At 41.0% G+C, this 22728-nt stretch overlaps 2 protein-coding genes across 2 annotated transcripts; one reads left to right on the forward strand and one right to left on the reverse strand.

The window, feature by feature from the left end:
* Window positions 1-3727: 3727 nt before the first annotated feature.
* Window positions 3728-6094, reverse strand: LOC129768910 (uncharacterized). The gene is made up of 3 exons (XM_055770853.1): window positions 6024-6094; window positions 5172-5959; window positions 3728-5108 (listed from the first exon to the last, which is right to left on the reverse strand). The coding sequence occupies exons 2-3, from the start codon at window positions 5917-5919 to the stop codon at window positions 4480-4482; spliced, it is 1377 nt and encodes a 458-aa protein (XP_055626828.1). The 5' UTR covers window positions 5920-5959; window positions 6024-6094; the 3' UTR covers window positions 3728-4479.
* Window positions 6095-9926: 3832 nt separating this feature from the next.
* LOC129768802 (uncharacterized) lies at window positions 9927-22697 on the forward strand. Its single transcript, XM_055770689.1, has 3 exons — window positions 9927-10058; window positions 10274-11162; window positions 21537-22697. Exons 2-3 carry the CDS (start codon window positions 10277-10279, stop codon window positions 22619-22621), a joined length of 1971 nt encoding a protein of 656 aa, XP_055626664.1. The 5' UTR covers window positions 9927-10058; window positions 10274-10276; the 3' UTR covers window positions 22622-22697.
* The last annotated feature ends 31 nt before the right edge of the window (window positions 22698-22728 follow it).

Consider the following 22728-nt stretch of genomic DNA (forward strand, 5'->3'; position numbering starts at 1 on the left):
TGGATAGTGTAGTATCTTACCATGTACCTTAAGAGGGTTTCTCCGAAATTTCTGAAGTACAACTCACAAATATATTTTTATTCCACTTGTTTATTTTTCAACCGACTTCACGTGCTGTTCAAACTCGACTAACTACTCCACGCATCTTCTCTCGACATCAACCTCGGCTCTCCGATTCCCTAATCCTCTCCCTCTCTTATTATTGCTCATATCTCTGAACTCTACAGATAGCAACCCGTTTTCGCACCGGTTATTGTAGTTGTTTTAAATTATTGAGCTGAATGATAGTCGTTCGTCTCTTTATTCCCCCTTACACACCAGAACAACCCCTCAAGTTACACAATACTTGTAGGCAATCATTTGAGGTGGGCGCAGGCGCCTCTTTGTGGTTACTCTGGTACATAATACAGTAATCGTTCCCTAACTGGTCTGCTTTTTAACTGGGCAAACGTTAACTGGTCCTTGGACCAGTTGAAAAGCAAAATTTCGTGAACAATCGACGCCATATTCAAATGGAAGATCCGCTGTGAGGAGCATTTGAATGTATCTTGAAATGTTATGAAAATTGACATTATTTTCGCATGACAAAAGCATTGATTAAATTACAGAAAAATAATTTCCTCAAATTAGATTCCATATCTGTTGTTGCACTCAATGCGAACCTTCCATTGAAATCTTTTTGTTTATCCACTAACATGATCAACGTGAATCAAACGATTCGTTGAAGTTCCCCTTGATTTTATTTGACGTTCAACTAGTGATCCCCGATTTTTGAAATTAATCGTTCATCAGCTTTTCAGCAGTTTGTTATTCGCGTTGACGGCATTGAGCTTCGTATTACGAAATGGGGGAGTTTGCATGATAATATGGATTTGCAGAAGAAATTAGCACACTTTTCAAATCAAAATTATGAATGAAAATTGTTTTATTTTTCAAATCAATTCAGTACTCCATGTAAATGAAAATCACTTTTACTTGCAAGTAGTGAAAAAATATCATACAAAAATAGTGTCTATAGATAATGTTATATTATAATGATAAGTTTTGGTTAGAATTTCTTAAAATTCATAGATAATAGTTTAAACTAGGGTCAAAGCAACATATTTCTAGTAGGCAAATAACGCAAAGAAAAATTTTTCATATAAACTTTAACAATTTAAAACTGCCTTAGAACCGACTAATCTGATAGAGAATAGTTGGCCTCATACAAACTAATGTCGTATCTAGATGTCGACACCATTCCGCCGTCAACGCGAATTCGATACGATTAATCGCCCCAAATAATCGATTAATCGGGAGAGCGGGAGAAATATTTAGTTAGACTAATATTTCTCATTTGCTAGAAAGCCATCTGGAATGAAAAAAGTGTTCATTCCGACTGAAAATCAATTATTATCTCAAAGACAATGATTGAATTTCAGGATAAAACTGCAGCAGCCGTACGTTTTTTTTACTCTGGATTTGGGTCGATTAATCGACGTCAACTATTCGTTCGCTTCGATTATTGGTTGCGCAGTATTCGTTCGATTAATAATCGATTTCTTTAGGAAGTATTCAATTAATCGATTTATCGAACGATTATCGGGGATCACTACGTCCAACATGCCGGACTAGTAGAAACGCCAATTTCGATAACTGGTCTTCCCTTTCCGCCCAGTTAGTGAATGTTTACCGTACCAGTATGTGAGCGTTCAAATGTGATTACAGTATCAAATGTACTGAATCAGGTTAGCCTCTTCAAGGAAATCCAGAGAGTCTCTTTCTTTCCATGTGTCGTTTTGCAATACGGCATCTAGGCCACCGGTTAAGCCGTACCTCCTACGAAGGTCCACAGTTCGCAAGAATTTCGTTAGAATATGTCCCACTGTCAGGCGGGCGCCGCAATAGGTGGGGTCTCTTTTTTCATTGCTAGGAAGTTATGAGTCAACCACGTATGTCCGATACGAAGAGGTGAGAGAATGCGCTGTGCATACGTGTTGGCTCTATCCTTCCTCATTTCTAATGAGGTCCTTACCAGTAGTGATTTATGATAATCATTCGATTAATCGAATACTTCCTAAAGAAATCGATTATTAATCGAACGAATACTGCGCAACCAATAATCGAAGCGAACGAATAATTTACGTCGATTACTCGACTCAAATCCAGAGAAAAAAAAAACCTACAGCAGCTGCAGTTTTATCCTGAAATTCAATCATTATCTTCGACACTCCCCTAAACTCGTAAACGAAGCTAAATTCGCGTTGACTGCATTAAGCTTCGCTTACGAGATTAGGGGAGCGAAAATAGATAATAATTAATTTTTCAGGCAGAAACTGGAGAAGCAAAACTTTACAGTGTTCCATCTTAAAATCACTCAATATGGTACGATCAAGGTTATTAGGAAGCTTAATTACCCCCATGTTACTCCGGTTTGATTTGTTAGAATTTCCCCGGGGTTTCATTTTCCCATCTACATTAATCTATTATTATTCAAGAGTATTTAAAATATTTGCTCGCTGTTTGGGCTGACTAAGCAGTGCTTGAAAGTTTATGCCAAAAATTGATCGATAGCAGGATATTCTCAGAAGACGAGATGGAATTCAAATGCCAGAAATATGGAAAAGATAGTGGCCAGCAATGAAACATACTTTCCGCGACGTGTTTTCGTTAACTTTTTTTTCAATAAAGCCCTTGTTCTCACAAAAAGTAGCTAGCAATATCCCATTGAAAACTATTAACCGTGCAATGGAACAATTAAGTGACAATTTGCAAAGTAATTGCTCCAGAGATGGACGCCTTCGATTATCAGCACCATGCTGACAATTTGCTATTATTGGAACAGTCAGTTAGGCTAGGCGCAAATTGAGACGCGTATGGCGCGATATAGCGCATGTCTTTGTGGATAATGAAAACAGATGGAATGGCGCAAATTGGTCAGATGACGCGAGATGGAGGAGCGCTCGTGAGACACGACTCGCTCGACGCTGTGACTGAGCCACAGTTTCTCGTGCTGCTCATGCTGGTTGTGTTGGTGAACAATCATATAGCGCCGTGAGTCGTTGCTGTCATATAAATGAAACACAAATTTCAGAATTACTCGAGAATTAATCAATCAAACGAAACCAAATTTGGCATGTGGAGGTTTTAGGATGCAATAAATAGTTCTATGATGGTTAGACACTTCTCCCGCTCTCTAAGGGTGGGCTGTCATACAAATGAAACACAAATTTCTGCATAACTCGAAAACCAATCAAGCACAATTTGGGATGTGGGGGTTTTTGGGTATGAGAAATGTTTCTATAATGGTATGGTACCCTCCCTCCTCTGGAATCGAGAGGGGGTCCTATAAAAATATACACATATTTGAACCAAAAATATTCCAACCAAACATGACAATTGAAAATTTTCGGAAAACTTTGAAGGAAAAAAGAAAAATCGGAAAACTAAATTCCCATATGTTCTACAATTGCATAGTGACAAGTGCTGTTAGTCCATTTGATGTTTGCGCTAGCGAAATTGATCTTTGTTCGAAACTGGAAATGGATTTTAATGTGATGAAACGCACTCTTAAATCTTCTTCTATCTAAACAAAAAAAAAAAAAGGATCGACTGATGTGTTGATATGAGCAGAACTCGAGGAAGGAATTGTCCGATTTGGGGCTGTCTTTATTCTATCAAATTTTCGTATAAAACATTTATTCCATGTAACGGAGAAACATGTTATTTGCAAGTGATTGAAAAATCTTGAACGAGAATTGTGTCTGAAAATAATCTGATATTATAATGATGAGTTTTGTTAGAAATACTAGGAATTTAATAGTAAAAAGTAAAATCAACGGTGACGAATAAAAAGATCAATCAATGAACAGTTCTGCGATTGGACCCATGAACTTGTTCATAGTAAGAAAACGTGAATGTTTGAATTGATAACAAAAAAACAAATTTTGGGCGGGACGAAGTTTGCCGAGTCAGCTAGTTAAATATAAAAATACCCATGCGCCCAAGCAACTATCATTGACTAGCGGTAGTCCATAAATCTAATGATTCTCTGATGTCGATGTCCCCAGGCACGGACATTTATTATCAACCTTGAATCATTCGAAATATTGTCTATAAAGTCAGCAACTTTAACAAGCAAGATTGAGCCTGTGTTCTGAACTGTATGAATAATTTCGATAGGTGCAACTTAAACCGTCGGTAATTAATAATCAGATGATGGCTTGACACCTTTTATCCTAAGCCAAGTAATCTTGTTTATGTGTGTGATTCGAATTAAAAACTCTAAATGCGACGCGTTATACCTACAGACTAAACAAAGGAACTTAAAACGAACCTAATCAATTGAAACATGAATCCGGATTTTATTTATCTGAGTCTATTATAAATATCACTAAACGTAATCAGCTTTCACTGGATGTGGATTCGGCCACTTATGTACGGTTTTTTTAGCAGTGATTAGCGCTAATACTATTTACAATTAAACAGCATAGCTAAGAACTAGGTCCGTCTCAACTTTCTCGTTAAACTTGGTTCTTTCAAGGTCTTGGGCGCAGCCCTCCGTCGCGGCCTCTTTGAATCGCTAGATTCCAAACTAGTTTGATCACTCCGATCCAACTCCTCCTGTTTGAGGCTTTTGTCCTCTTTCCCAAATAGGGATTCGTAGGAAATGTTATGCTGACTGAGGTTCTCCTTGGTCAGTGGTTTCAGACGCACCAATGGGACAGGAGATATCGGTGGAAGATGCTGGTTGGCGTTCTTAAGTTTACCCTTCCTCTGTTTGGACAGAGGAGTCGAACAGGTCGCATTAGAAATTGTATCGTTTATGATGGTATTCTCTTTGTTCGTTTCACGATCGACAATGGTGGATAACATCGAATCACTGGCCATGCGTTTCATCAGTACGGGTCGAAGGCTTTGGTCGGTTGGGGGATTCAACTCACTCTGAATACTATGGTCACTTGGAGCACTAGAGTGCTCGGAAAAACTGCTTGCTTCAAATTTCGGTGCTAACGGTTCAGCATCGTGATCGGAAGTCGTGTCTCGTTCACTTAAAGCGCTACGATCGCTCGGCATTGTGGATGAATAGTCTTCTACTCGTGTGTTCCGAAGCGTTAAACTGTTGTCAGCTGATGAATGAATATATCCCATCAAAATTATAAATACATGCAATATGAAACAACATATATTACCTTCCATTTCTTCCGATACAATACTTGGTTGCGCTTCCGCGATATGATTCGTTTCTATAACAGTCTGACTAATATCCATGTTCTCTATACCTCCGGTATCATCCTCGCTGTCCTTACTATCCTTGGATTCTCTGCCTGACAGATACTCCTGACTTCTGCGAGCAGCCTTAATCACTCGGTTCGTATCAATCGTCTCGAATGACTCGTCAAAGCTACGGTTACGCGATTTCCGCCCCAAACGCCTAATGAGTGGACTTTTTGGCAGTGAATTAAAACTGAGCACTTGGTCTGTCTCGAACTCATCATCATCGTTATCCTCGTCTTCCACATTAAGTGCAGTTCGGTAGTCCTCCATTGAATGGTCCTCATCCTCGGCTTCAGCGATTGCCGCCTCATCTACGTACGGAGGACACTCGGCGCGATGTTTCTGATATATTAACGCCGCTATCGGTTTGCGAGTCTGCTGTTCAGTCTCCCGCGAGGAGTGCTGTTTGAAAACTACATTTAAAACTGATTCACTCTGATCTCGTACTGATACCATTATTGTGGTGATAGTTTTGAATTGTTCCACCAATTTTTGTACCATATCACGCAATGTTTTGTTTTCTTCTCTGTATTTGAACAGTTCTTCATTAATTTCGTTGATCATTTCAATCTTCTCTTTGATTTCTTCCTTCAACTTCTGATTGCTCAAAACCAGTTGAGAGTTTATCAGCTTGTACGCCGAGAGGTAATTATTTTCTCCCATCGTCACCACAATTACGTTCACCGAATAGTGGGAAACTATGCTGAAAACGGGAAACAAATATTTAACAAACAACTCTCGGCAACATTAAAAAAATGCTATCGTACCGGTCAACTGAAAACAGATTTGACAGCTTTCAGCCCCTTCGCTGTAAACGATTCAAATTTGAACGATGTTTTTCTTCTGTACCCTGTTGCTGAAGATATCAGTATGGCAATCGAAACAAGGTATTTAAAAAGAGTAAATAAATACAGTAGAACTCCGATTATCCGCGGGATAGTCTGGCTAGCTGATGAATGATAAAATGAATGACTATGTAATTAAAGGCTGCTGATTTATTGAGCAACCCGAAACCGACAATATTATTTAAAATTTGAGACCAATGTGTACACTGATGCTCTGATTAGCTAGGTAGATTAAGTGCGTGCAAAAAAGCGTAATCTCGAGCAAATGGTGAGAAAAAAATAGCGTAATTTCGAGAAAAATACTTTTAAAAAGATTGCCCTGTCATCGGCGTGCGCTCATCACAACCAAACTCGTACATGCACTGGCGGGATATCTCTGCCCAACGAGGCAACGATAGGCAGTGCCAAATCGCGTAATTTCAAGAAAATCGTGTAAACAAATCACACAAAAAAAGTTGCGTAAACAAGGATCTAGTGTAATTAAAAAAGGGAATGAAGCATGAATAGATCATTCAAAGAAACATTCTTTTCTTTGTTTCTTATTGGAAAATAATTACAGAAACTTCCGGAATGAAAAACATGGACGATGACACCAAGCGTTTCAATGCCAATCCTCCTTATTCTGTCTTTATCCAATAACACTAAAAAATTAGTATTATCAATTGTTTTTCAGTCTTTCTGAGCGCTGTTTATTTAATCAAATATGTCAAATGATCACATCGATACATTTTTACCTGGGTCTTGCGGAGCTAATAATATTTATTTTTCAAGTGCATTTAGCTTGAAAAATGAATTTCTTGCTCCTTTTTTGTGCATGCTGTGAGATGTTTTTCCTATAGAAGGAGCAGGAGGAGTGGATTATTTTAAAAAAGTAACACTTTTTTCCCCTCTTGATTATTGGATCTCTTTTGACATTTGTATTGGATTCTTTTTGACAACCAATTTGATTCTATCCGCATGACCCAACTTTTTACGAGTGATATGGTTTTCGTAGTTTTAATCTAAACATTCGTAAATTGTTTCCAATACTTCCAACTGCAACGTTCGAGAAACTGTTGCTTGCATCTGACGCATATTTCGCTCAATGAATTCGGATGTCGTAAGTCTTATGAACTCATCCACCAATTTCTGGCGATTTTCACCTAAAAAGAGTTGCTTCACGGAACACTTTTTGTAACTTTTTGAAATTCGAGATGACCATTTTCATTGGCACCCTAATATGCACCCTCAAATCGTCAGTTGATCAATCAATCCAGCAAACATTAATAGCTTACATGACGCAACGCATTACGTGTAACACTAACAAAACAAACAACCCCCGCTCCACAAACCGTAATTCCCTTCTTATTGAAGTGATGATGTTGCTTCATCTGTTATAAATTTATATCAGCACCTTGGTACAAACCAAGGCGCCTATATCAATGTATAACAGGTGAAGCAACATCATCACTTTAATAAGAAGGGGATTACGGTTTGTGGAGCGGGGGTTGTTTGTTTTGTTATTGCTAGGATACGCTATTTTTGCATTTTCACATGCGAGAGTGTGGAAATGAGAATGAAATACTACAAAATCATCCCTTCTATTTCACATAAATTCGCAAAAGCCGAACATAGTAGGCATCGTCCGAATAAGCGTCGTAGCAGTTTGTAGAGAGCCGCCGGCGGCGTTCTGATGCTGTTTGTAAACAATACCGACAGCAATTCCAATATGGCTGAAAATGCATTTCATATGATTGTTTCACCTGGTATATATAGAGGCGCCTTGGTACAAACTACTCAAACCAGTTTTTTGACATTTGTGATTGTTGAGATTGTTGAGATTATGACATCCGAAACATGATCTGGCTCAAGGAGCTGGAATTGACAGGTGGTTCGTTTCCGACAGTATGATGATGAAGCATGGAAGTTGCGAGAGGAGATGAAAGATGACAGCGACTATTTTTGTTTACATATAAACCAGGCCTATTTTTTATGCTACAGAACGTTTTCTCCACACAACAGAACCAGCTGTAGTGTCTCAAAACCTGCAAGATCAGTTTAATCTCCAGCTGAAGCAGCAGTCGACGGGAAACGTCATGCCTGAATATCCATGGGTGAACAGTGTACCACTGCGCTCACTCAATCGTAATGGGACACTAACAACTAATGTGAGCATAGGGAATGGAACTTAGAGTCGGGAAAAGCCCGTCCGTAGTGGCTCTTCCATATACCCACCAGTACAGCTCTTGCCAATCCCAGCAGCAACGGCAACAACTAGCGCGATAAGAAATGTGTGCGATCGTTTTTGTCCCTTTCCTTTCACTGTTTTATTGCACCGAGTTCCCGATAGATTGTTATTTTAGGATCGTACATTCGGCTCGCGTTTATCGTGTAATGTTTTCCTCCTGTCTTTCTTTCGATCATTCACGATATTAAAATTGAATTGCCTAACTCTTTCGATTTTTTACACATAGTATTATTTTCATTGTCGCTTTTCAAGTTCGGAATACGAAAATCCATGTCTTCAACGCGAATAGGATAAAATGTTTTTAGTTGAAATTTTCTCCTTCGAACATTGCACCTCTTCTAAAGATGGCCGTACACTGTTTGTCGGGAGATCAAATAGGGCGGATTCTCAAATACACTTCGAATACACTTCACGGTGGAAACGGAATGAAACGTATCCGCGATGTCAACGGTACGGTGTCGACATCTGGATACGAGATTAGTTTTCCCACTAAACTTATCATTATAATATCAAATTATCTTCAGATGAAATTTTTGTATGAGATTATTATATCACATGAAGAAAACAAAGTTTTCCACTCACATTGAATACCAGTTTGATACGAAGAAGTCAATTTTCATTGATGATTTTTTATTTGAAGAGTGCTCATTCTGCCTGAAAACTCATTATTATGTTCGATACTCCACTAAGCCGTAAAACGTTGTTCAATGGCGTACCGTTTATTTCGTTTCCACCGTGAAGTGTATTCGAGAATCAGGCCCATATTTGATACTTTTTGACAGATAAAGTTTTTTGCCACTTTTTTGCCACTCTTAACAATAGTGGCAAACAATATCAAACATCGAACATGGAAAAAAAATCGACTGAAATATTTATGGTAACCTAATGTACTGGCATATTCAAAGAACAGACCGAATAAATATTTTAGGCATCCAATATTGGATATTTGCTTGTCGTGTTTTTTGTCGAATATATTTGATCAGTAGGTACACGTTTTTTATGTTTCAAAAAGAGTCAAATATTTGGCTTCGGTCAAACGGTGCATGAGCACCTCAAATAACTTTCATATACTTACCCACCTCGGGGCAAGGAAAGTGAAGTGGAAGGTAAAACGTAATGTCATAATTGCCGTTCGAGCGTATCCCGTAAATTTGAATTTATTTACATAGATGGTATCCAAACAACACTAAACATTGACCACAGTTTCGCCGGCACGGTTGATTGCCGTTATGAACCAGCACAAAAAACAAAGCTGCAAATTATACGCCAGTGGCGGTACCACGATCAAAGCATTCCCTGAATAAATCATATCACATTAGCCGAGAAAGCTGGCGGAAGCATATGTATAAAGGTTACTAGGTTACTATTTTCAACGACAACTGTTTATTTATTATACTGCTTCAAATACCTTCGACGAAATCAAATGTAACCATACCAACGTAAGTAATAACATAAACAAATCCAAACCTTTCGCTTGCCATTCCTCATTCGTCTTTTAAAAATAGTGTAAATTACGAGCCACCTGTTAACTCCACCATCTTGCCTCGGGGTACGTTCATCGTGGGGTGAAGTACCGCTAATGTTCCCAGTTTTAGTAACCTTGTTCAGGTTGAATGTGCTAAAAAGTTATCGGTGCTAATTTCGGCGTCGCATTTACCGCAAGAAGCACATTGGCAATTTTGCAGTCAAAGTGAACGTATTATGGCGCTGTGCTGTTGATTAAAGAACGGGTAAGTTTAGTTAAACTCTAATTAAGATAGATTTTCTTTTATTTGCAGTATGTAGGTACTATAATTCTGGGGAACGATGTATATTATTTATTGTTGTGGAAAAGTGAAAAATGTTGAATAGGGGTTAATGCGAAATATCGATCTAGGACGCCATTTTATAGGCACCATTTGCAAGCGTTTTGTTTGACTTGGTTGTAATTTCTTTTCTTTTACAGTAAATGAAAGATACTACTGGTCTCAAATCGCTCTCCAGTGCTGGGCGCAATAGCAAGAGCGAGCAACGGTTGGAACGCAAGAAACGAAAAATTCTTGCGTTGGCTGAAATGATGCAGCTGAATGAGCAAAATCGTACCCAACCATCATCCGCCATTGCTAAGCCGCCCGAGAATCAAGCCGACAGTTTGGATCCGACAGTGGTTGTGAACGGAAGTAAACAGGAGGAACCAGATGAGAAAAAGCTTAAACTAGCGGACATTGATTATCGCACTCTGAAGGTAAACGTGAACAAGAAACGAGATAGGATGAGGAACGTACCGAAGTTACGATTGAAGGAGATCGGTGAAGAAGCTTTATTGAAGACGAAGCCGGAGGATCGCGTCCCGTTGATTCTAGATGACATTCAAGCGCTACTGATGCAGATTATGCTTCGAGCCGATTCTCCCATGAGTGCTAGTCGTTGGGTGGTGTTAGAAAAGTCTGCCAAGCTGACTCATACGACGGTGCTTTTCGTTGAAGGACTAAATGCAGATGATTTTGTCACGTACGAATCAAGTTTCAAAGAGTGTAGGAAAATTTTCCACAATCCGCTAGAGGTGGTTACTCCTAGCGATCGCATAGTGGATGAGCTGGCGTGCATACCGCTTAGTGACACTCACAAGGATATACTGCTGGCGGAGTATGGGTCTTTGGAGGCGGCCATGTTGTCGTGCAAGGATCACCTGTTGATTAGGAAGAGTATTTTCAACAACATTGACAGCATTACGGATGACTCGAGTGAAGACTGTATCGATATCGATCTACCTCCGGGTGATAGATTTCCACGGACACAGCTTTTGTTGTCGCCGGTTCAGATGATCAATGAAGATTACCCACTACCACTCACAGGTGAGTTTCATTTTGCTTTAGTAGTGAAAAGTATATAAGAAGCTAGCAAACTACATGAAATCTTGTTTTCGAGACAAACGAATAATCGTGAATCATCTCACTCAAACATTTGCAGCGAATTGCATTTATGCTGACACAAAGGCGGGTGCGCTTGTAAACTAAATGTTTTGTTTAGTCTCGCATCACATTACAAAACTTTGTTCTACACAATGTGTAAGATTTTTATGAAGCATAATGTTATTGTTACGTCTATAAAGCAGACGACGTTAGCTTAGGAGAATGAAAAATAAAGCAATGAAGTTCTTCATAACATACATCTGGGATAAGAAGGTTCTTATGCTTCGTTATCTACGGAATTTCTTTAATTGTATTTCTTGATTTATGGTGCTTTTAGTCCTAAATCTAACGTATATTGAATTCAGATTAAAATACCAGAAAATAAAAAATTCATGAAAAAATGAAAATGAAAATTAAAAAAAATAAATGAAAATGAAAATAAAAAAAAATAAATGAAAATTCACATATTAATAAGTTACTTACAATATAGATATAAGAGAGCTTAGGAAAATTAACATTAGGGCACCATTTTTAATTCGCTACCGAACAATATAATTTTCTCGTGGGCCGATGATCATTGAATTGTTGTTCTCTTGTTGTTGTATTGGTTCGCTCCATCAACGACAGCGAACCTACCGTTGATGGAGCGAACCAACCTTCGATAAGTCGGTTACAGTTAAGGCGCTGTGGGCCGGGTTGCCGTTGCTGTGATCGTTCCAACACCGTTCAAGCCCGAGGAATATCGGCAGTAATTTGTTCCGCATTTGTCGACATAGTTTTATAAACTGCCTTACTTATGTAACCTGCATTAAAAAATGAACAATTCGGATTGCGAAAAAAGACAACAAAAGATAATTTAATGAGATAAATTTCCCATTACCCCTTTAATGGGCCGTGAGAACTAGGCATGTAATCAATGCAAACTCCAATACAATGCCTGATTCTACGCGGCGTGTGAGGTGAGATGACAATTGTCACATCACCATCACGCAACTCTCCTCATTCTATTCCTACAGTCGTTTCGGATGCCGTGAGAGGTTCATTTGATGTATGTGAGAGGATGAACAGCAAGTGACAAGGCGTTCATTCTGCTGGTTGCCAAATCTGATCAGAGATGCCACATTCGCACATGTGTTCACGAATTTGCAGACATTTAACTTTTATCACAACCTTTTATTCCTGCTGCAGGCTATTTAAAATAGTGACAAAACATTATTGATTCCATATGATAAACGAAGCTGGTCAGTATGTCAGACATTAGCACATATTTACAAATATTTCAGATTTTTATCGCATATATTTGAGAAAAAACATCTGGCATCCCAGAATTTTATTTGTTTCGCTCAGAGAGGTCAGATATTTGTTTTGCTGCAGTCAGTACCGTATCTATAGATCTGATTTAACCTGGCCTGTTGTTAGTGTATCAGGACATTCTGCCGAATTTGCAGGTATTTGATTTAGAAAACATTTAGAAACTGGTGAAACAGTTGATTGCATCCTGTAAAGTTTAGCATTTTTGTTTGTTTTGGTCGTAGTTGCTGCTGCTCTCTGCACTCTCAGTGTTAAATTGTTGCTCTGGCTCCGGCTCGGGCATATACCACGGCTTCTGAAATGGATATGCAGTTCGGTGACGATGACTCGCGGATAGATAGATGAAACACAAGACCCATATGATAGATATATTTTAGAGAAAATAAATAGATTTCATGAAATGAAAATAATTTCGGTGTGCTTATTCGTCCAATTGAGGAATAACAGACTCACTACCGCTTTCACGAAAAAAAAACAAACTACTTGCAATTTGTCTTTCGTACTGTGAAAATTGAAGATAAATTGAATTTATTGATACATATAATACCATTACTATCGATTCTATACGACCCAAAAAAACACTTATTATTCCTCTTCCTTTTTTCATTTGTTTTCATGCACTGTCGACACCTCAAGACATGTCGACGATTGTCACCTAGAAATCCCAGTTCATGTGACAATCGTCACGTATATTTGAGAGCGGGAATAAAGTGAGAGTTCATTCAAGTGAGATTTCTCACGGCATACGCCTGGTGGAATCGCGTGACATAAGTGACAATTGTCATCTCACCTCACACGCCACGCAGAATAAGGCCGAACGACATATTTACATGCTTAAATACACGAAACCATTTTTTTTAAAATGCGAAACAATCAAAAACGTTGAATAAATTGGTGGCAATATAGTTGCCACTGTTCGTCTGGCGGAAAATACTTGATGATAAAAATGATTTTTTGTATTTGAATTTTTGATGTTGGTTTCAACAAAAACAACTAATAAAACTCATGATCAGACTCAGCAGGTCCTGAACAGTTCATGTGTATTGAAAACTTTAACAAAATGATTGTTTTTCAATGAATTTAAGGGGGTATTCTAGTGTAGAGACACGAATTTCGGACGTTTTTTCGAACTCCGTAAAAATAAAACAAAGAATATTTTTACTATCCATTATATCATTATTCGTTTATCTATCTTTCAACAATAAAACAAAAATAGGACGGAAAAAAATATTCATAATTAGAATAGTTACATGCTGGTGAAGTGAGGGTGTTCAAAAAAAAGTTGTGCCATGGCGTACACGATTCCAGTCCTTCTGGTTATCTGAAACAAAAAAAAATCGAACAGATTCTGAATCAGTAAAGATGTCGCTATGGCATGAACCTCGGACAAGTCAAAAACATGGGTTTTAACAAAATGGCGGCCGTTTGAAAACAAAAATGCTGTTTAAAACGTTTTTTTTTTGCGTTTACCGATTTTTTAAAAATAGTAAAATTAAAAAGTTATAATTTTTTATTGGTTCATGCGATAGAGAGATGTATGCAGATTATTTTCATATAAATTTGACATAAATCGGTTGAGTAGAACTTGAGATATCGTGTACGCCAGTTAGAAAAAAACTAGTTCCGAGAGAAACGCGTTTGAAGTTCATTGTGATGGCCGTAACAGGTTAGATACCACATCACTAAGATGGCTCTAACTAGGTAAATAATAGGATTTTCGATAAGTCCTTTCTAGAGTATATTCTTGAATGCCTAAACTACAGAAATATGGTAAAAAAATTTCGATTTTTTCAGATTTCTAGACTAGAATACCCCCTTAAGGGAAATTTGCTCTTGCTGCTCTGAATTGGGAGTTAACACGAAAATGGCTCTAAAATGAAGTTTTTGATTTTTTCACGCTCAAAAAAAATTTGGCATATTGCTAGACATCAGAACAAGTTTTTTTTATCCCATTTATTTATTTATTAGGCTCATTAGCATTTTATCTAACAGAGCCGGGTTTTTATCGTGTACATGTGCATATGTTAATGTTTCTATAAATTGTAAATTACACAGTAGTAGTGGTAGCCATTTAGGCGTTAGGTTTTCTGTTCCATTACATTATGGTAAATTATACTGTAGTAGCCATTTAGGCGTAAGGGTATTCTATCTGTTCTTCCATTGTTCAGCAGACCGGACAGCGGAGACAGTTGATATTGATCATTGTTGGGTTATTTATAGAACAGCAGCCCGATGCTTCTTGCAGAGCAGAACAGTTGTATGGATGAATCGATCTTATTTTGACCGTGGATCGATCTCCATCGCTGATGATGGTTGCGTGGACGTAGTTATTCTATAATAACACAAAGATGGTCAATTGAGGACCCTGAGTTTGAACTCACGATCGATCGCTTAGCAAGCGAACGCGTAACCAAGTGGCTACGAAGACCCCCATTAGAACAAGTTACCACATAAGATTAGAGGTGATAATTTATCCTTAAAGGAGAGATAAAAATGAAATCGTTGGTGGCAATATAGTTGCCAGTACCCGTTAAAAGTGTTAAACATAATTTTATTAACAATATTACAAGAATATGTCGACGCCATGTCGGATGACCTTCCGGCCGATTTGTCGGAACTTTGCCCATTGCTGTCGAAAACATTCTTGTACGTATGTTGGAGTATACCCTCCGCTTCAGGTTGGCTGGGGCGTTCGGAGGGTTGGCGGACTTCGGAACAACATCTATATTCACACAGCTTTGTGTTCCGACACGGCCGGTCTCGACTTACGTTTCCGGATGATAATGTCCATCTTCGCTAGGTACTTTTTTTCACTTTTTGACCCGTCGCTCCGACCTGCCGATCCAAAGCCCGGAACGATGTAGCCACCTTTCTCTCAAAGAATTTGGCGATGGCCACTTTCTTCGCAACCGAATGGAGCTCCCAGTATGCAGTGGCTTTACTGTTTTTGCCATAACTTCCGTAGTTCAAATGAAAGAGCTGTCGAATTTTGTTTGAAAATGAGTTATTCCGGTTGACGATGCACAAGTGGTATCATCATCGTTAAATTTTACACATGTACGGTTGGTCAGGACGAGCACAAAATTTATCATGTATCAACAGCTGACCTATGAGGTCACCAATATTTATAGACTTTTGTGATTTCAATAGTTTGCTTTCATAGTAATTTCTGTTCTGTTAGCCAGCTTTGAACGTTTCTGGTCAATCGCTAGCTTCAAATGGTCCATATTGACAGTAGAGATCTCAATTTAGTATACAGCGCGGACTCGATTATATACATTATATAAAAACTTAAAAGTTAACATTTTTTAATGTGTTATTATTAATTTCATCCTAAAAATTTATATTAAACTTTTTAACCGCTCTACAATTTGTTCTTTGACACCCAATTTCTATCTTTCTTAGCTTGGCTGCAATATCGATATAAACAATTCCTGGTAAAAATTCAAGCAAAATTCTCAAAAATCACGATTTTTACCGCATTGTACATGTAATAGCCACTTAAATTACACCTTAACGTTGAAAGGCTACACTTCTTGAAACAAGTCACATTTGAAATATAAAAAAAAATATTTTTTTTCCAAACTGTATATAATCGAGTCCACAATTGTATATAATCGAATCACATATAATCGAGTCTGTATATAATTGAATCACATATAATCGAGTCTGTATATAATTGAATCACATATAATCGAGTCTGTATATAATTGAATCACATATAATCGAGTCTGTATATAACAGGGGTACGACTAAAACGTCAAATCCCTCATATTGCCAGTGTACCCAATATTGCTGCGGTTTATTGACATTTTGGTTCAATCAATTACTGTTGTTTACAACTCGGTCCGGTTATATAGTCGAATAGTGGCTAACTTTAAACTCCATGTTAAATGTGAACACCTCCATGTGAAACCGAAATATGAAAATCGCTCATGCAGTTAGAATAAAGCAGCGCATTTTTCGATTTCAATCCTCGTAAATGATATGTTGATAAACAAATGACGCCATATTGATTTTGATTTTGGGTAGCCTATATTTAATTGATGTCTAACCCCTGGTATATAATCGAGTCCGATCCGTATTGCAAAAAAAATTAAAATAAAAATGTTTTTTTTTATTTTTTTTAAATTAATAAATTAAATTAATTTTTTTCTTATCTTATCTCACTTATCTCACTTCTTAACTAGGCGAACCTAGCCAGAATTTTCACCTGCCCCCGGGCTTCTGAATGCCAAAGGGGGACTAGGCTCTGCGGAATGCACGTATCTGCATGCTCGTGCTGTTTCAGTCCTGACCGAGAAATTGTCGGACAATCGCGCAGGTGCTAAGGATGACCGACTTTTGGATGCCGGCCAATTCCTTCTCCATGTTCAACACCTTTAGCGCTTCCAGAAGTGTCTTCGGGATAATTCCAGTTCTAGAGAGAACAACTGGAACAATTCTTGGGACCTCCCTTAGCCCCCACAGTTCCTTGAGCTCCACGGCCAATGGTCGGTACTTGCAGATTTTGCGACCGTGGGTCTCCTCCAGATTCTGATTCAGTGGAATCGCGACATCGATGATGGTGACTTTGCGGTCGCTCTTGTCGTAAACCATTATATCTGGGCGGTTGTGGTGGATCGAGAGGTCGGTCAGAACAGTGCGATCCCAGTACAGCTTGAAACGGTCATTTTCCAGGACAGGTGCAGGCAGGTACCGGTAGTTTGGTACGTTGTCTTCCAGTAGAGCACATTGGAGCGCCAGTTGTCGATGAACAATACGGGCCACGTTGTTGTGGCGCTCGGTGTAGGCTGCGTTGGCCAAAACGGGACAGCCTCCCATAATGTGCTCTATGTTTTCACCTGGTTGATGGCACATCCGGCAAATGTCATCAACGTCTTGATGCCAGACGTACCGCCTGCAGTTTCTCGTCGGCATTATCCTGTCCTGGATGGCTATCATGTCGGCTTCTACTACTGAAGAGAGTTCACCACGCGTTAGCCACAGATTAGATGCGGCCTTGTCGACGTGTGGCCGGTCCAGTTGATGGGGGTGGGCACCATGCACTGCCTTCTGCTTCCAAGCTGCAATCTTCTCCTCCTCTGTCTGCAGATTGCAGTTGAGTTGGTACTCCGCTTGCGCCAAGTCTAGAGCGCTGTATCCTCTGTCGGCGGCGCAGACAGCCCGGTATAGCGCGTTTTGGTTGGCGCGTTCTGCGAAGTACTCGCGCAGTTGTCGTACCTGGGCAACACACAGTGCAGATATGTCGACTATTCCAAGTCCCCCTTCTTTGCGTGGCAGTGAAACTCTCTCCAGTGCCGATTGAGGATGGTGCATTCCGGCCTCTTTAAATGCTTTCCTCATCCTCCTCTCAAGGTCCTCTAGGTCAGTTTTGCTCCATTTGACTACACCAAAACTGAAGGTCAGCAGGGGAACCGCGAATGTGTTGATCGCGCGTACCTTGTTCCCCGCGTTGAGGAAAGTCCTCAGGACACAGTTCACTCGACTCAAGAACTTGTCTCGCAGCTCCGTCTTGATGTCGGAGTGGCGAATCCCGGTGAGCTGTCGGAATCCAAGATATTTATAGGATTCGCCACAAACCATGTCTCTTATGAACTCGCCGTCATAGACCTCGTAACCTCCGGATTCGGTAAGCTGCCCTTTCAGCAGATGGACACAGCGGCACTTGTCGAGGCCGAACTCCATGCAGATGTCCCTGCTTATGTCTTCGACAACCCGGATAGCTACACCTAGACGCTGACGTGAATCAGCGTAGACCTTGAGATCATCCATGTAGAAGGTATGGGTCACTTCTTCGTGGGCGCCGTCGCCATACCTTATTTTATAGCCATGACCGTTTCTATTGAGCGTCCTACTGAGGGGGTTCAGTGCCAGACAAAACCAAAGCGGGCTGAAAGAGTCGCCTTGGAATATCCCCCTCTTTATCTGCAGCGTTCTAGACTGCAACACATTTTCCCCATCACTAAGGTGCAGAGACGTGCTCCACTGCCTCATCGCATGCTGCAGGAACCTAACGACGACGGGATCAATCTTGTAGAGCTCCAATACCCGGACGAGAAACGAGTGAGGTATGGAGTCATAAGCCTTCCTGTAATCGATGTAGGCCATACTTAGGTTCCGCTGGTTATATACCGCCTGGCCGACTATGGCTGCGTCGATGATGGCCTGGTCTTTGCAGCCATGCGTATTTTTCCTGCATCCTTTCTGCTCTTCTGCGATGATGTGATGCTGTTCGCAGTGAGCAGAAACTTTGGCGGTAATTATGCTGCTCAGTATTTTGTACAGACTCGATAGGCACGTTATCGGTCTGTACTTTGATGGGTTCAATGTGTTGCTGTCTTTCGGGAGGAGGAAGGTGACGCCACGGGTGGCGAATTCAGGAAGGTTGTGTGGGTCACGTAGCACCTTGTTGAAGCACTCAGCTATCTTTGGATGTGCGACGGTCAGCTTCTTGTGCCAAAAGTTCTGGACACCATCGGGGCCCGGTGCTGCCCAGTTCCTCAGGTACCGCGAGGCTTCGCGGACATCGTTCTCTCCGACGATGATAGCTGGCATCTCTCCAATTTCACCACAACTCTCCTCCTCCCGTCTTAACCACATTTGCCCGTCGCGATGTTCTACTGGGGTATCCCAGATACCAGCCCAGAAGTTCGTCACATCGCTAATATCTGGCAAACCTTCGCGGTAGTCGGGCTTCTCGTCGCTAATGTGGTCGTAGAACGCTTTCTCGTTATCTCTGAACATCCGATTTTGTTCCTGGCGCTTTGCAGAGTCAGAGTAACGTTTCAGCCGTTTTGTAAGGACGCTCAATTGCTGTACCAGTGTGTCGAGTTTTTCCGTCAGCTGGTGAGCTCCCAGCTGGCGAAGTTCAGTAGGCCGCACGATCACAGCAACTTGGCGACATAATTTCGCCGATCTGCTGCCTCTTTTGTACGCCATCAGTCTTCCAATTGCGGCGCGCTTGTTTAGGATCCGTTGCTCCAATCTCCTTCGCCATGGAGGCTCACGCCTTTCACGGAGATGTTGGAGCAGTCTGCCTCTTGGCCTAATACGGTATCCTAAACTTTTGGCGGTCGCCACAGCAGCACAGTAAACTTTCAGTTGCAGCTCCTCCATGTTCTCAGCATCAACCAAGTGCAGCGGAAGAACGTGCTCGTTCATGAGCTTTACTGCACTTGTCAGCCTGCGGGAATGCTGTAACTTCGGGATCCTGGGGCGCGACAAAGGGTCCGTGTCGCGGAACTGTGAGATCGCCTCGTCGTAATGGAAGACCAGATCGCGTAGTAGTTGTTGATCTGGCTGTGGGTCTTCCGGCTCAGGGGGTTGTTGTACTGTGGCCTCCACTGGTGCTGATTCGCGTGCCCCACTCGCGAATGAATTGCTCAGCCGTACTGAACTTCGTCTCGACACATCGCTTGCTCTGCTTGTTCTGGAGCTTAGTTCTCTCTGCACCTGCTGCTTGATCTCGTCGACTTGCGTTTGGGAGAGCATATTGTTGCGTACAATCGCTCTACGCCTCGCGTTCATCGCATTTTGGTCAAGCCTCCCGACGAATACTCTGGATACGCTTCCTCGAACATTGTTAGTATTCGAGGGCGACCGCTCATGTCCGTCTCCAAAGCAGTGCAGATGTAATAGGCGCGGATCACGAATTCGTTCATTTCGTGTGTCCACATGATCCGTCGCCTAGTAGTACCCACAAGTGTGGACGACTGTCGTCTGACAGTCGCAACACGCCTCGTAGGCGCAGCGTTTCGTTGGTGATGTCGATGGCTGCTGTTTCCGTGTGGCGGTAGCTCTTCGGGTTGAACCCGGCTGGTGGCCCGCTCTTGCACCTCGCCCTCCAGCCGCTGGCCGCTCGCTCTTACTCCCGTTCCAGGACCAGCTCCAGTTCGGGGACCCTCCTCGGGCGATCGCATTCTAAGTATTCTTCGTGAACGTAGCTCCATTTTCTGGGTGTATCTCCTTTGCCCGGGAGACAGCGGGTTGGCAAGGCCTCCATGACCCGGGAGGCCTTCCCCGGGAGAGATATAGCGCTCTGACTCGCTCGCACCCCCTCACTTAGCCACTTTCGACACCCGTTCTCGGAGCCAAGACCAGGTGTGTGTTTCCAGTTCACGCCCGATCTAAAAATGTCGTCATATGATCTTCGTGGAGGCGTGAGATAGAAACATTTGAGACCAACGGGCAGGCTCCTACCCTAGTGTTGATCCCCATTTGAGAACCAAATTAATTTTTTTTAATTTTTTTTTATTTTTTTAAATTTTTTTTAAATTAATTTTTTTTAAATAAATTAAACTGCACGTATTCTGCATCTCCGAAAAAAATCTCTTACACCTCCATGAGGAAAAGACTTCAATCCGACAAAATTATACCCGTTGTCACGGTACCACTGAAATGTGTTTCGCTATAGTGGCAATATTAAAATCCATCGTTAGGTACATTTCGTAATGCACGAGTAAACAGCTTTGGTACTTCGGTAGTATTTTGCTGGATAATTCCTGAGAGCGTGTTCTAGATTTAGCGCCCGGCTCGTATGTTTTTTGACGCATAAAGAACGATAACCGTCTCGCAGACGTATTTTCCGGAAGATAGCTCTGTTTCAGTTGTATTTGAATACCTTCCAATGCAGCTGCCGATCGGAATTTCCACTACGCATACTTTAATCCATCCGAATAATACGCTACTCACAATCGGTTTAGCCAAATTCAGCGGGTTTATTATTTTTTGAAGATGACCATGTCCGTTTTCGATAGAATACCGATAGAATAAATATAGAATTTTTTTTCTTTCGACTTCCATTTGACAGTATCGCAGAAAAAAACCTCCACTTTTCAAAAAAAGAGCATTGATTTCAAAAACATTGTTTTTAATGTTGTTGTCAAAACATTTCTAACAGAGCAAAGCTTTATCACAGAATTTATAATCGATCATTAATCAATCAATTGAACTCCAATCCTCCGCAACAAATATAGCTTCAACGTTTTCCTTCTTGTTCTGCAGGAAGCCTGAAACATCGCTACGCGGGCTACATCACCACGAACGACCACTACGCACCCGTTACTCCCCGATCCCCCATGTTCGCGCTGGATTGTGAGATGTGCAAAACTAGCATCGGTGCTTCGGAACTGACGCGAGTTTCGATCATAGACGAAGAAGGTAAGGAGTTCTACGAAACGCTGGTTCGTCCCGAGAACAAAATTGTCGACTACGTGACTCAGTTCTCCGGCATCACGCCGGAGATATTGCGAAACGTCTCGAAGACGTTGCGAGATGTGCATGTGGATCTGAAAAACAAGCTGCCACCGGATGCTATTCTGGTGGGTCAATCGCTGAACTTTGATTTGAATGCATTGAAGATGATGCATCCGTACGTGATTGATACGAGTATGCTGTTCAACGTGACCGGAAAGGCCGGCACGAAGACGAAGCTGAAGGTACTCGCCAAGACATTCCTCCACAAAGATATCCAATGCTCGAGCGGAGGCCACAACTCGATCGAGGATTGTCGGGCATCTTTGGAGCTTGTGAAGCATAAATTGTCGAAAGATATTTACTATGGCGATCAGTGTCTGCTGGATCGACAGTCTTATCACAAGAGAGTAAGCAAGATTGGAATCGCGACAAAGGAAGATGTTGAGAGCCTCGGGGTTGCTAGTCCTAACGAGTGTGAAATAAGCGCGACTTTGTTCGGTCACGCCCGGTCAAGAAACAAAACTTCTTCCATTGTCACTAACGCTGACAATTTGGATAATTTTCGCAAGTATTTTGGTGACTCGGTTGAAGCCAACGGAGGAGCGAAGAAGTTGCTGAGCTTCGAGAAACTAGCAACCGATGCCGCAGTCGTAAACCAAACTGTAGCCACGTGTATAAACCATGACTTCAATTTGTGCTGCATTCAGCTCAAAGAACAGGATCTGTCGAGTGGAGAGGCGAAGCGCGCTAAAATCGAACAGATTGATGGCTGGATTCGAAATCTGTTCGATGCACTTTCGACGAACGGATTGCTAATGGTGCTGCTGGCCGGCGGAGAAGTTAACCGAGCGAACAGAATGGCTGTTGCAATGCTTCAAATAAGACGGGGTTAGTGAGCAAAATATCGTTGTTGAATTTCTGTTTTGTTGAACGGAATAAAAAGGATTTTTATGATCTGTTGAATGAAAATCGAATCTTTGTGTATCACACTGGTCCATAT

This window comes from Toxorhynchites rutilus, chromosome 2 (assembly GCF_029784135.1).
Source record: "Toxorhynchites rutilus septentrionalis strain SRP chromosome 2, ASM2978413v1, whole genome shotgun sequence".
Classification (NCBI taxonomy): domain Eukaryota; kingdom Metazoa; phylum Arthropoda; class Insecta; order Diptera; family Culicidae; genus Toxorhynchites; species Toxorhynchites rutilus.